We start from the raw sequence: 12,748 nt of genomic DNA, 5'->3' as shown, positions 1-12,748 counted from the left end.
TTGCTTTGCCTTTTTTTGGTTGATGTCTTAAGTAACATCTGATGAAAAATCCATAAAGTGTGATGTCTTATTTGTTTAGTTTCAAATGCTTTGTTTAGATGTTTACATTTAATGTTGAACCAACAATTACACAACAATGTTATTTTATGGGGTTTTTACTTGTAATATACCAGGAAACCTGAAAAAGAATGTGAAGGTTTTCCTTTTGAATGTTGTATGAGTTTATGGCCTGTAGGCTTTTGTATACAGTAATCTGCATGACTTGATTTTAGTTTGGAGAATTTTGTCAGTTTTTACAGGAGGTGCTTGCAGACTGAGAGATTTATTTTTAAAGTTTACTGCAGTTATTTTCATTGTTACTTTCTTATTCAGTGCTATAGGATGTGATTTATACCAGCATTACGCGGGCTTATGATTTTTGACATTCCTACTAATATGTATTTTCTAACCTGTTAATGTGTTCAAGTTTTGTATCCTATTGCTGAGCATCCAAAGAATTGCAGAGCTGTAATGGTTGGTAATCCAATTTTTATGACTTGAGCAGTAATGCCAATCACAACACTATCTCATAAATCATGAGACAAACCCTTTTGGCTCGAAACAAAAAGGGACGATCTTGTGGAGCAGAGAAACTTGGCTCACCCACTCCGTCTGTGGCAGCTAGAGAGAGAGAGAGAGAGAGAGAGAGAGCTGTGGGATGGGGGCGGGGGATGTGGTGGAGAGCCGCAAGAGAGCTTGGGGGCATGAGTGTGTGTGGCGGGCGATCTGCTTGCCTTCATTCTGCCTCCGGCCGGGTCTCCAGCAATGCAAGCCACGTGTCTGGGTGCGTGCGAAGAGAGCGCAGGGTGCAGTCAGTCAGTCATAGGCAGTCCCTCGAAGCGAGGATGACTTGCTTCCACGCCAAAAAAGGATGAGTTCACAGGTGTTTCAATGTAGGACCTAATATTCCAGATCTCGAACTACATCTTGAAGGGTGGAAGATGCCTGTGCGTGGATTTTTTTTACGTGTGGTGGCCGTTGCACACCAGCCACCACACGGGCTTGACAGAGCTAGGTCTTGGTCCAGTGGCAAGGATTAACCAAGACGACGGACCTAGCGCGCGCAGACATCGCAGTGTGGGCTGGCCCGTGCTGCCCCTGGGCCTTCGTCTCTCCTGGGCCCCGGTCACTTCCCTCGACAACTCTTGCCGCTCCTTCGCCCCTCCCACTGTGCCTGTCCACACTTCAATCAGTGACCTGGCTTCGCAGCCGTCTCCCTCCTGCAGCAGCACGCATTGCTCCCTGCAGTGGTATGCCGCCACACACTGTTCCCTCCAATGGCCTGTTGATGGGTGCACACAGCGCAGGAATGAAACATCTGCTGCAGAAGATTTCAATTCCAATCCCAGGAACGCTCCAATCCCTGGCCAATGCTGAGCGGCACTGCCATGCACTGACCAATCGCAGTACTGCCATGTTGTTGAACTCCCACCCACCGTCATTGCATTATTCCCCGAGGGGGAAAAAAAAGATTTCGCTGTTGAATCACTCGATCGCAAGTTGAGTTACATTTTTAATTAAAAATTGCGTGTCTCGCGATTAATTCACAAGAGTTGGCATTCCTGCTTAAATCCCACCGTTCAAGACATCTTAGCAGAAATGGGGAAGTTGTTGATGGGCAAATATGTACTGAGTTGCAGAGTTGATGCGTTGACTGGTACGGCATCTCAAATTAAATAAATATTAAAATCTGAAAATTCTATTTAGAATGCTTACAGTTACATTTAATCCCTATTTCTGTTTTATTTTGGGTTCTGTCGACAGATTTCCTATTTCAAGACCTGACCTCATGACAAAATGGCTGAAAGCTGTAGCACGGGAAAACTGGATGCCATCACCAAGAGCAACTCTCTGTAGTGATCATTTCACAAAAGATTGTTATGAGGAACGGAATGATAGAAGGCATTTAACATTTTCTTCTGTTCCAACCATATTTCCATCTCCTAAAAATAAGGTACAGTTTCAACCATCATTGGGTTCGTCATTTATTTTAGTAAATGACTTTTGGTAACTTGTTGATTAAACTCAACATTTATTTTTGCCCTAAGTTATCACAAGTAAAGCTTTCACTAGCATGTCGTCTGTTGGAGGGGGTAATCGTGTACACCTTTTGTAAGAACTTCTTAGCCTGCCCCATTACATACCAAATAATCCAAATTTTGATTGCTTAGATAATTTAACGAATTAAGATGTAATTGACCAAATTAATTAGCTACCAAAGTCTTGCAGTGTATTGGAAAAAAACTGCTGAGAAGGTGTCCTCAAAAACAGAATCCCTATAGTGTACGTTAAACTGGTGCACTATTATTAACTGCTGGTGTCTCAGAAGAATTGCAGGCAATATATTTTGTAGGAATACTAAATTGGTATGCTGTTGAAGTCAAGAATGTGACAGAGGAAGTTAGTACTTTTAAAGGAAGCATTACAGGAATTTTAAAGAGTACAAGTTTTGATTTGGGATTTGAGTTAGTAGGGTGGGGGGAGGGGTTTGTTTGCACTCTTCGAAAAATGTCCATTTTGAATGGCCCCTGTAGTTTCTTGTACCACTGGGTACATTGAGCGAGTTCTAATTATCTTGAAAGTGGTATGATGCAGTACAAAATGTATTGTTTTTTTTTAGAAGCAACAGAATTACAAACATTAATTTCAACTAATTTGCAGGCTACAGGCTCCAGAAGGTCACATAAGACAAAGACTCATGGTGGACACCAGAGGGGAATTTCGGAGGTACAGATGTTGCATTGGCCGTCGCAAGTTGATTCGGTTGATGAAGCATTAAGTCAGCCAACTGAGCCAATTAAAATCACAGATGTACAGTCTACATTAACTATAGAGACTCTTAATACTGGGAGGCTAGATCAACTAGCAGCAGCAGCAGTCCTGAATTTAGCAGAATTCTCTCAAGTATTGGCAGTTCCTCTAAAAGCTGATGCAGAGTCTTCAGAAGTTCTCACAGTCTTTAACTGCAGTGCAGAAACTCAAACATGTGCACCAGATGCACAGATAGAATCCCTTTCAAGTGGATTAATAACAGCTCATTCAGAGGAACAATCTCAAGATTCAGCTGTAACTCTGTGTTCAGATGCCCTCCATTGGACAGCCAATGTATTATCGAGACCTGAAGTACTATCGGATACATCCACTTCACTCGTGGATTCAGTGGATATATCTGCCATGTCCGCTAGTGTTTTGCCATGTTTATTTGCAACATCTGCTGATCTAACATCTGATAAAGCAACAATATCAGAAGGAACAACTTGGATATCTACAGAAGTGCTTATTGCAGAAACAGAGACCTATCTATCCAATCCAGTACTGACTTCTGAAGAACTGCAGTGTTCCTCTGAGATAGTGCTTTCTTCTCATGATGATCAAGATTTGTCAGGAATGACATTTTCCCAGGATCACAATTACTTTATGAGTCCTTGCCCAGATATCATCAGGAAAACTCTAGAAAATAAGCTTGCATGGGAAAGAAAGAAGAATGAAGAATATCGGCAAAAATTCAGAGTACTCCAACAGAAACTGAAAAGAAAAGAGCTGAAAATTGATAGTCTCACCAAAATTATCAACCAGCTGAGTGAAAGGAAGACTGATCTGTGGAATAGTAACACAGAGTAATAAAATGGGGGGGGGGGGGGGTATATGTTGTCCAATTGCAGAATCTGAAATGTATAGTCAAGTCATCACTCATTAATGTTAAATCACACTGGCTTCTGTTGAAGTTGGGTTTGGGGTGTGTTTATACTGTAACGGTAGTATTGCTGCAAAATGATACTAATGATGCAGTATAACTCTGAGGCCAGGTCTTGATCGTACTCTAGCAAAATATGTCTCTCAAGACACTACACAGAATATTACTCCAGTGAATTGTATAACCTCGTTTTGAAAAGTGCTCATGGCGGAGGAGGGTTGGGGGGGGGGGGGGGAATCTATTAATAATTGCTGGAGCAGCTTTGCACATGCACAAAACTCTCCTGGGGAGAACCGTAGCATATCTAGCAGTACCTGTATAAGCAAGGTACTATTTGGCTAGAAACAGTTCTGTAGCTACTGGTCTCCGACTGATAGCTACAGTAAAAATTCACTACTAGTGTCTGGGTAAATTACTGGATTCCACCCCAAATTTATTTCAGTCGACAACAATGTTGTCATTGGTTGGTTGATAGTGTTTTAACCCCGTACCAAAAAAAAAATCAAGTTTGCAGATATAAGTAACTTGTTCACAGCCTTCAATAAATCAGAAATAAAATACCAATCCCTATTATGGTATACTGCTGTTGATATTCTTAACAGGCTTGTAATAGATCTTTGCCTCTGAAGAAACACTTTCAAGTTCTATCTGCGTTGACGTTAAGAACAAAAGCATTTTAGAAAAAGGTGTTAGGCCCAATGAGCCTGTTCCTTTTTCATAGATCTACCCTAATCCTTCTCTGGAAATGTATTTATTATTTACTTCAGTCGCCTTCCCTGCTAACTCCTTATGCTTTGCCCATCTTATTTTTTAATTTGTGTCCCTGGTTTTGGAATCCTTCACTATAATAACCAAATTGTCTGGATCTGTTTTTGTCAGTTCCCTTTTAATAATCTTGAATTTGTGTTCACTCATCTCCAAGTGTCTTTTCCAAAGAACATAAGTCTCAACTTTTTAAACCTTTCCTTACACTTGAAATTTATGATAGCCAGGATTGTCGTCTTCGCTCACCTCTGCACCTCTTCAAGAATGATAATACCCATCCTACAAAAGGGTGACCATATTTTCTCAACCGAATCCAGGGACAGCAAAGTAGTCAGGATGGAACATGTTGCACAATGTAGCAAGGCAAAAATTTTTAGCAGCCTGTATTTTAACATGTACACCACAAATGCAAAACAAATGTGCATATAATTACTGCGGCTGTGACGACACACTATTGAAGTGCATTCAGACACCGTTTATAAATAGAATTACACTGTTCAGGAATGTTGGCTTTTTTTTGTACCCACTGTCTATAAGGCCAATCAAAAAATCTTTCTACACAGCACTGCCCAAGTCATTTATTTTTCACTGATTTATTACTGATTGCAGTGCTATCTCTGGGTTTCAAGAAAACTGGCATGACTACTTTGTTGCTTCTGCTACTGGAATACACGTAGATATTAACCTCCATCAACCATCACGCATTCAACGATAATATGGATATACCAAGTGTTATAATTTTAATGAGAATTAACAGAAATGATGTTTGCCGTCTAATGGCGCATTACAAAACTAGAAACAAAATGATTTTGTATGTAGAGTAATACAAAACAGTTTGTATGTAGAGTAATACAAAACATCACTTAATTTTCACAGTTCTCCAAAACTATCTAGGAGAAGGAAATTGTCTATAGACAAAATACTTCCACCTCTAAACGCACATAAAAAGTTATGCTCGCAGTATTCCTGATGCTGGTAGTACTACATAAGCTTGCTGCATTGATAGCTGTATTTCTATGATGAGTGTATCTGTTTTAGAATTTAAATGTTCTTGCGCAGTTTGTTGAAGAACTCGAGACCAGACAAAGTGAAGTTTGTTTTGACAGTGAGCATGGCTTTCACAGTTTCAACCTTGTATCTGTATATTTTTCTGCTGTCCACAGACCATTCATGACAGAAAGCACCCTCTTGACTCGAGCATTATTGCCACACAGGCACAGGGTCAGTTCTGCCATTTAAAAAAATATTTGTATGTGGTACTGAGGAGTCCCAGAAATGCTAGATTATTTCATCCCATCTGTCACCTACTGTGATTGTTGTAGTTGTGTTATTCCATTTACACCGGTTCCCTGTTACAAACTCATTAACAATTACTTCATCAAACAGTGCATACTTGTTAATTGTCACATTTAGGCATTTCTTCTGCAGTAACTCGACTTTCAATCTCAGATCTTAAAGGAACTTTCTTTCTTTAAAAGCAGCTCCTCAAATCATAGAAACATCGAAAATAGGTGCAGGAGTAGGCCATTCGGCTCTTCTAGCCTGCACCGCCATTCAATGAGTTCATGGCTGAACAATCTATATGCTTTCCCCATGCACGTATGTATTTTATGGCTGTATCGAAGAAAGATCTTGACACATTACTAGCACTGACGTGTCACGACCCCCACTACTTCTAGGTCTCTGTGGTTTTCTCACTAAAACGGGCACAAAGTCTTCATACCTTGTAACCTGTATCTTTGAGATTGTTCAAGATATCGGCTGACTACTGCACAGTGATCATCTCTTTCCAGCGATTTGATTTGTGTCATGAAAAGCTGTCATGTTTGCATGGATAAAAGCAAGCCAGAGTTCTGTACATGGGTTTTCAAATATTTTGTGAAGACCTACTGGGCACTTTTTCTCAGACCAGAAAAATTACTTTCAATGCCTCAAAATTGAAGGATCCTCTCTAAAGCAAGTAACATTTTCAGTCATCTGACAAGACTATATCCAAGTATATTCTGATATTCATGTCCTAAGTACTCAAAAACTTTTCAGTCTTTCCACGCGAGCAATGAATATATGAACCATAGAAGTTTACAGCACAGGAGGTGGTCATTCGGCCCATTGTGTCCACACCAACTGAAAGAGCCATCCAGCTTAATCCCACTTCCCAACTCCTGGGCCGTAACCTTGTAGATTACAGTCTTCAAGTGCATAGCCAAGTACTTTTTAAAAGCATAGTTTCTGCCTCTACCACCTTTTCAGGCAGTGAGTTCCAGCCCCCCACCACCCTTTGGATGAAAGAATTCTCATCTCCCCTCTACCAATTACTTTAAATCTATGCTCCCTGGTTATTGACCTTTCTGCTAAGGGAAATAGGTCCTTCCTACCCACTATCTAGACCCCTCCATAATTTTAAGCACCTCCGAATAAATCTCCCCTCAGCCTCATCTGTTCCAAAGAAAGTAACGCCAGCTTATCCAATCTTTCCTCATAGCTAAAATTTTCCAGTCCTGACAATTTCCTCGTAAATCTCCTCTATACTCTCTCTAGTGCATTCACATCTTTCCTGTAATGTGGTGACCAAAACTGGCCTAACTAGTATTTTATACAGTTCAAGCATTACCTCTCTACCCTTTTATTCTATGCTTCGGCTAATAAAGGCAAGTATTCCGTATGCCTTTTTAACAACCTTATCTACCTGTCCTGCTGCCTTCAGAGATCTGTGCACAGACACTGTAAAATCCCTTTGCTCCTCTATACTTCTCAATGTCCTACCATTTATTGTGTATTCTCTTGCCTTATTAGCCCTCCCCAAACATTACCTCACACTTCTCCGGATTGAATTTGACTTCGCTGCCCACCTGACCAGTTCATTGATATCTTCCTGCAATCTATAGCTTTCTTCCTCACTATCAACCACACAGCCAATTTTTGTATTATCTGCAAACTTCTTAATCATGCCCCCTACATGGAAGTCTAGATCATTGATGTATACCACAAAAAGCAAGGGACATAGTATTGAGCCCTGCAGAACCCACTGGAAAAACAACCCAGTCACAAAAACATCTGTCAATCATTACCCTTTACTTCCTGCCACTAAGCCAATTTTGGATCCAACTTGCCACTTTTCCTTGGATCCCATGGGATTTTACTTTTCTGATCAGTCTGCTGTGTGGGACCTTGTCAAAAGCCTTGCTAAAATCCATGTAGACTACATCAAATTCACTACCCTCATTGACCCTCAAGTTAGTCAGACATGACCTTCCCTAAATCCATGCCTTTCTAAATGACGAATAATACTGTCCCTCAGAATTTTTTCCAACAATTTGCCCATCACTGAGGTTAGGTTGTCAGGCTTGTAATCACTTGGTCTATCCCTTCCTCTCTTTTTAAACAATTGTACAATGTTAGCAGTCCTGCAGTCTGCTGGCACCACACCTATAGCCAAAGAGGATTGGAAAATGGTCAGAGCCTTTGCTATTTCCTCCCTTGCTTCTCTTATCAGCCTGGGATACATTTCATTCGGACCTGGCGATTTATCTACTTTCAAAGATGCTAAACCCATTAAACCTCTCTGTTTATCTCATCTAATAGTTCACACTCCTCCCTAAGTACAATGTCTGCATCGTCCCTCTTGAAGTAATTTGTCTCCACACGCTGGTTCCCTTTTTGGTCTCTAAAGGCCACACCCTTTGTTATCCTTTTGCTCTTTATGTATTTATAAAACATCTGAGTTTTCTTTGATTTTCCTTGCTAATATTTTTTCATGTCCTCTCTGCTTTCCTAATTTCCTTTTTAATTTCACCCCTGCACTTTCTTTAGTCCTCTAGGGTTTCTGCAGTATTGAGCTCTCAGTATCTGACAAAAGCTTCCCTTTTTTACCATGTCCTGCCCTGTATGCTTCTTGATATCCAGGAGGCTCTAGATTTGGGAGTCCCACCCTTTTTCAGTGTGGGAACAAATTTGCTCGGAACCCTCTAGAATGGGAAAAACTAGGGACAATATATATTGTGCTTCAGGAATTTATTTAGTAACTTGTTACGTTTGGAATAACTCCACAAGACTGAGTACTGTAAGCTTAAACTGATGTGACCTTAGTCCCTTTAATAAATCTCGAGTGCCAAAGCAGCATGGCAGACAACCTTTTATACTTGCTTGCATGAGGTATGCAGGTGACTCTTGAGCCTCCAACAGGTGCACCCTCTAGTGGCAAGTCTTACAGTTATAATGTTTACATACATAACATCACTTTCTCTCTTTTCTCCCTTCTCCTCCCTCCCTTTGCCCCCCCCCCCCCCCCCCCCAAGTCTTTGATACAAGTTATTTACAAGTTGAGGCGGTCCGGGACCCTTCGCTCCCTGGTTGAACGCCTGAGTTCGAACCCTGGCATGGGTGAGTTGGTCGGGCCATTGCTGCACTACAGCGCTGCTAGTCTAACCAGACTGTTGGGCATGGTGGGTTCATCCTCTTGATTGATGGCGAGGTCGATTGCGAGTTGGGTGTGTGTTGGTGGATTGATGATGGTGATGTCCTCTTCAAGTTGTTCCTGGTTGTCAGTGAATCGCAGTTTGGTCTGATCCAAATGCTTTCTGCACATTTGTCCATTACATTGTTTGACAATAAACACTCTATTCCACTCCTTGCCCAAGATAGTACCAGCAACCCATTTGGGACCATGACCGTAATTAAGGACAAACAGGGTCGTTTACATCAATGTCACGTGATACAGCTGTGCGATCGTGGTACATGTTTTGCCAGTTATGCCGGGTTTCCACGTGATCATTAAGATCGAGGTGGACTAAGGAGAGCCTGGTTTTGAGTGCTCTCTTCATTAACAATTCTGCCAGAGGAACCCCGGTAAGCGAGTGGGGTCGTGTCCGGCAGCTGAGCAGAACCAGAGATAAACGGATCTGCAGGGAGCCGTCCTGTTCTGTGCTGGGGCCCCAGCTGTTTACACTGTACATTAATGATTTAGACGAGGGGATTAAATGTAGTATCTCCAAATTTGCGGATGACACTAAGTTAGGTGGCAGTGTGAGCTGCGAGGAGGATGCTATGAGGCTGCAGAACGACTTGGATAGGTTAGGTGAGTGGGCAAATACATGGCAGATGAAGTATAATGTGGATAAATGTGAGGTTATCCACTTTGGTGGTAAAAACAGAGAGACAGACTATTATCTGAATGGTGACAGATTAGGAAAAGGGGAGGTGCAACGAGACCTGGGTGTCATGGTACATCAGTCATTGAAGGTTGGCATGCAGGTACAGCAGGCGGTTAAGAAAGCAAATGGCATATTGGCCTTCATAGCGAGGGGATTTGAGTACAGGGGCAGGGAGGTGTTGCTACAGTTGTACAGGGCATTGGTGAGGCCACACCTGGAGTATTGTGTACAGTTTTGGTCTCCTAACCTGAGGAAGGACATTCTTGCTATTGAGGGAGTGCAGCGAAGGTTCACCAGACTGATTCCCGGGATGGCGGGACTGACCTATCAAGAAAGACTGGATCAACTGGGCTTGTATTCACTGGAGTTCAGAAGAATGAGAGGGGACCTCATAGAAACGTTTAAAATTCTGATGGGTTTAGACAGATTAGATGCAGGAAGAATGTTCCCAATGTTGGGAAAGTCGAGAACCAGGGGTCACAGTCTAAGGATAAGGGGTAAGCCATTTAGGACCGAGATGAGGAGGAACTTCTTCACCAGAGAGTGGTGAACCTGTGGAATTCTCTACCACAGAAAGTTGTTGAGGCCAATTCACTAAATATATTCAAAAAAGAGTTAGATGTAGTCCTTACTACTAAGGGGATCAAAGGGTATGGTGAGAAAGCAGGAATGGGGTACTGAAGTTGCATGTTCAGCCATGAACTCATTGAATGGCGGTGCAGGCTCGAAGGGCCAAATGGCCTACTCCTGCACCTATTTTCTATGTTTCTATGTCCGTCACGCGTTTCAAGCTCTACTTGATAGTTTGGACTGCCTGTTCCGTTTGACCGCTGGATGCGGGCTTAAACGGGGCAGACCTGACATGGTTAATGCCATTACGGGTCATAAACTCGTTGAATTCCGAGTTGGTGAAACACGGTCCATTGTCACTGACCAGGACGTCGGGCAAGCCATGGGTGGCGAACATGGCCTGGAGACTTTCAATGATGGCAGTGGACGTGCAGCATTTCAGCATAGGAGCAGGGAGGTCTTACTGCAGTTGTGCAGGGCCTTGGTGAGGCCTCACCTGGAATATTGTGTACAGTTTTAGTCTCCTAATCTGAGGAAGGACGTTCTTGCTATTGAGGGAGTGCAGCGAAGGTTCACCAGACTGATACCCGGGATGGCAGGACTGACCTATGATGAGAGACTGGATCGACTGGGTCTGTATTCACTGGAGTTTAAAAGAATGAGAGGAGATGTCATAGAAACATATAAAATTCTGACGGGACTGGACAGGTTAGATGCAGGAAGAATGTTCCCGATGTTGGGGGAGTCCAGAACCAGGGGTCACAGTCTAAGGATAAGGGGTAAGCCATTTAGGACTGAGATGAGGAGAAACTTCTTCACGCAGAGTTGTTAACCTGTGGAATTCCCTACCGCAGAGAGTTGTTGATGCCAGTTCATTGGATATATTCAAGAGGGAGTTAGATATGGCCCTTACAGCTAAAAGGATCAAGGGGCATGGAGAGAAAGGAGGAAAGGGGTACTGAGGTGAATGATCAGCCATGATCTTATTGAATGGTGGTGCAGGCTCGAAGGGCTGAATGGCCTACTCCTGTACCTATTTTTATGTTTCTATGATTACACATTCAATCCATTTAGAGTAAGCATCCACTACTACTAAGAACATCTTTCCTAGAAGGGGGCCAGTGAAATCGACGTGGATCCTGGACCACCGTTTGGAGGGCCATGACCACAGACTCAGTGGAGCCTCCCCTGGTGCATTGCTCAACTGTGAGCAAGTGTTACATTGGTGTACGTATGACTCCAAATCCGAGTCAATGCTGGGCTACCAAGCGTGCGACCTGGCGATAGCCTTCATCATGACTATGCCTGGGTGGGTACTGTGTAGGTCGCGTATAAACATTTCCCTGCCTTTTTTTGGCAAAACCATGCGATGACCCCATAAGAGACAATCTGACTGGATGGACATTTCATCTTTACGTGGCTGAAACAGCTTAATTTCATCTTGCATTTCCCCAGGAACAGCCGACCAGCTCCCATTGAGGACGCAACTTTTTACTAGTGATAGCACAGAGTCCAGGCTAGTCCAGGTCCTGATCTGGTGAGCCATGACGGGTGGCCCCTCACTCAAAAACATCCATGACCAGAAGCAAGTCTGTGGGTTGTGTCATTTCCACCCCGGTCATGGGCAATGGTAGCCGACTGAGGGCATCAGCACAGTGCCTGGTCTATGGCGGATAACGTAGTCATAAGCAGACAATGTTAGTGCCCATCTTTGGATGCGGGATGAAACATTGGTGTTTATACCTTTGCTTTCTGAAAACAGCAAGATGAGCGGGTTGTGGTCGGCTTCAAGCTCAGACCGGAGTCCAAATAGGTATTGGTGCATTTTCTTAGCCCCGTATACGCATGCTAACAACTCTTTCTCGACTGTACTGTAGGCTCTTTCAGCCTTAGATAGACTTCTAGACACATATGCAACCAGTTGCAGTTTGCCTGATACATTAATTTGCTGTAACATACACCCGACCCCGTACGAAGATGCATCACAAGCTACCACTAAACGTTTACACGGGTCATACAATACAAGTAACTTGTTCGAACATAGCAGGTTTCTGGCCTTCTCAAAGGCTGTCTCTTGAGATTTACCCCAAACCCAGTTGTCACCCTTACACAGCAACATGTGCAATGATTCCAGCAAAGTGCTCAGCCTGGGTAGAAAGTTACCAAAATAGTTGAGGAGTCCCAGGAACGAACGCAGCTCCATCACATTCTGTGGGCTGGATGCGTTATTGATAGCCTCTGTTTTTGAGTCCGTGGGTCTGATGCCATCTGCTGCAATCTTTCTCCCCAATAATTCGACCTCTGGCACCAGGAAAACACACTTGGAATGTTTCAGCCTGAGTCCCACTCTGTCCAGTCGACTTAGAACCTCTTCCAGGTTGTGCAGGTGTCATGACCTGTGGCAGAGACTGTAGATCTCCCATTGGTCTTATCAGTCACCTTAAAACTACTTTTAGTTTGGAAGTAAGTCAGGAAGAATCTGCGGAGAGAGAAACAGAGTTAACGTTTTAGGTCACCTGATGAAACGACA

The 12,748-nt window shown here is 43.0% G+C and overlaps 1 protein-coding gene and 1 long non-coding RNA gene across 3 annotated transcripts in view; one reads left to right on the top strand and one right to left on the bottom strand.

Moving 5' to 3' along the window:
• Nucleotides 1-4,996, top strand: part of LOC139265925 (THAP domain-containing protein 5-like) — a 22,847-nt gene extending 17,851 nt beyond the window's left edge. For both annotated transcript variants that reach the window (XM_070883523.1, XM_070883524.1), the window contains exons 3-4: nucleotides 1,804-1,993; nucleotides 2,701-4,996. In XM_070883523.1, coding sequence (XP_070739624.1) covers nucleotides 1,804-1,993; nucleotides 2,701-3,660 — 1,150 coding nt within the window. In that variant the 3' untranslated portion in view covers nucleotides 3,661-4,996. The remainder of the gene's footprint in view (nucleotides 1-1,803; nucleotides 1,994-2,700) is intronic.
• LOC139265926 (uncharacterized) overlaps nucleotides 1-12,748 on the bottom strand; it is a 20,560-nt gene extending 7,812 nt beyond the window's left edge. The window contains exon 1 of the long non-coding RNA XR_011593657.1: nucleotides 12,382-12,748. This is a non-coding gene — a long non-coding RNA (uncharacterized lncRNA). The remainder of the gene's footprint in view (nucleotides 1-12,381) is intronic.

Source organism: Pristiophorus japonicus, chromosome 6, assembly GCF_044704955.1.
Source record: "Pristiophorus japonicus isolate sPriJap1 chromosome 6, sPriJap1.hap1, whole genome shotgun sequence".
Classification (NCBI taxonomy): Eukaryota; Metazoa; Chordata; class Chondrichthyes; family Pristiophoridae; genus Pristiophorus; species Pristiophorus japonicus.
Note: the sequence above shows the minus strand (reverse complement) of the source record. Positions and strands in the feature narration are given on the sequence as shown.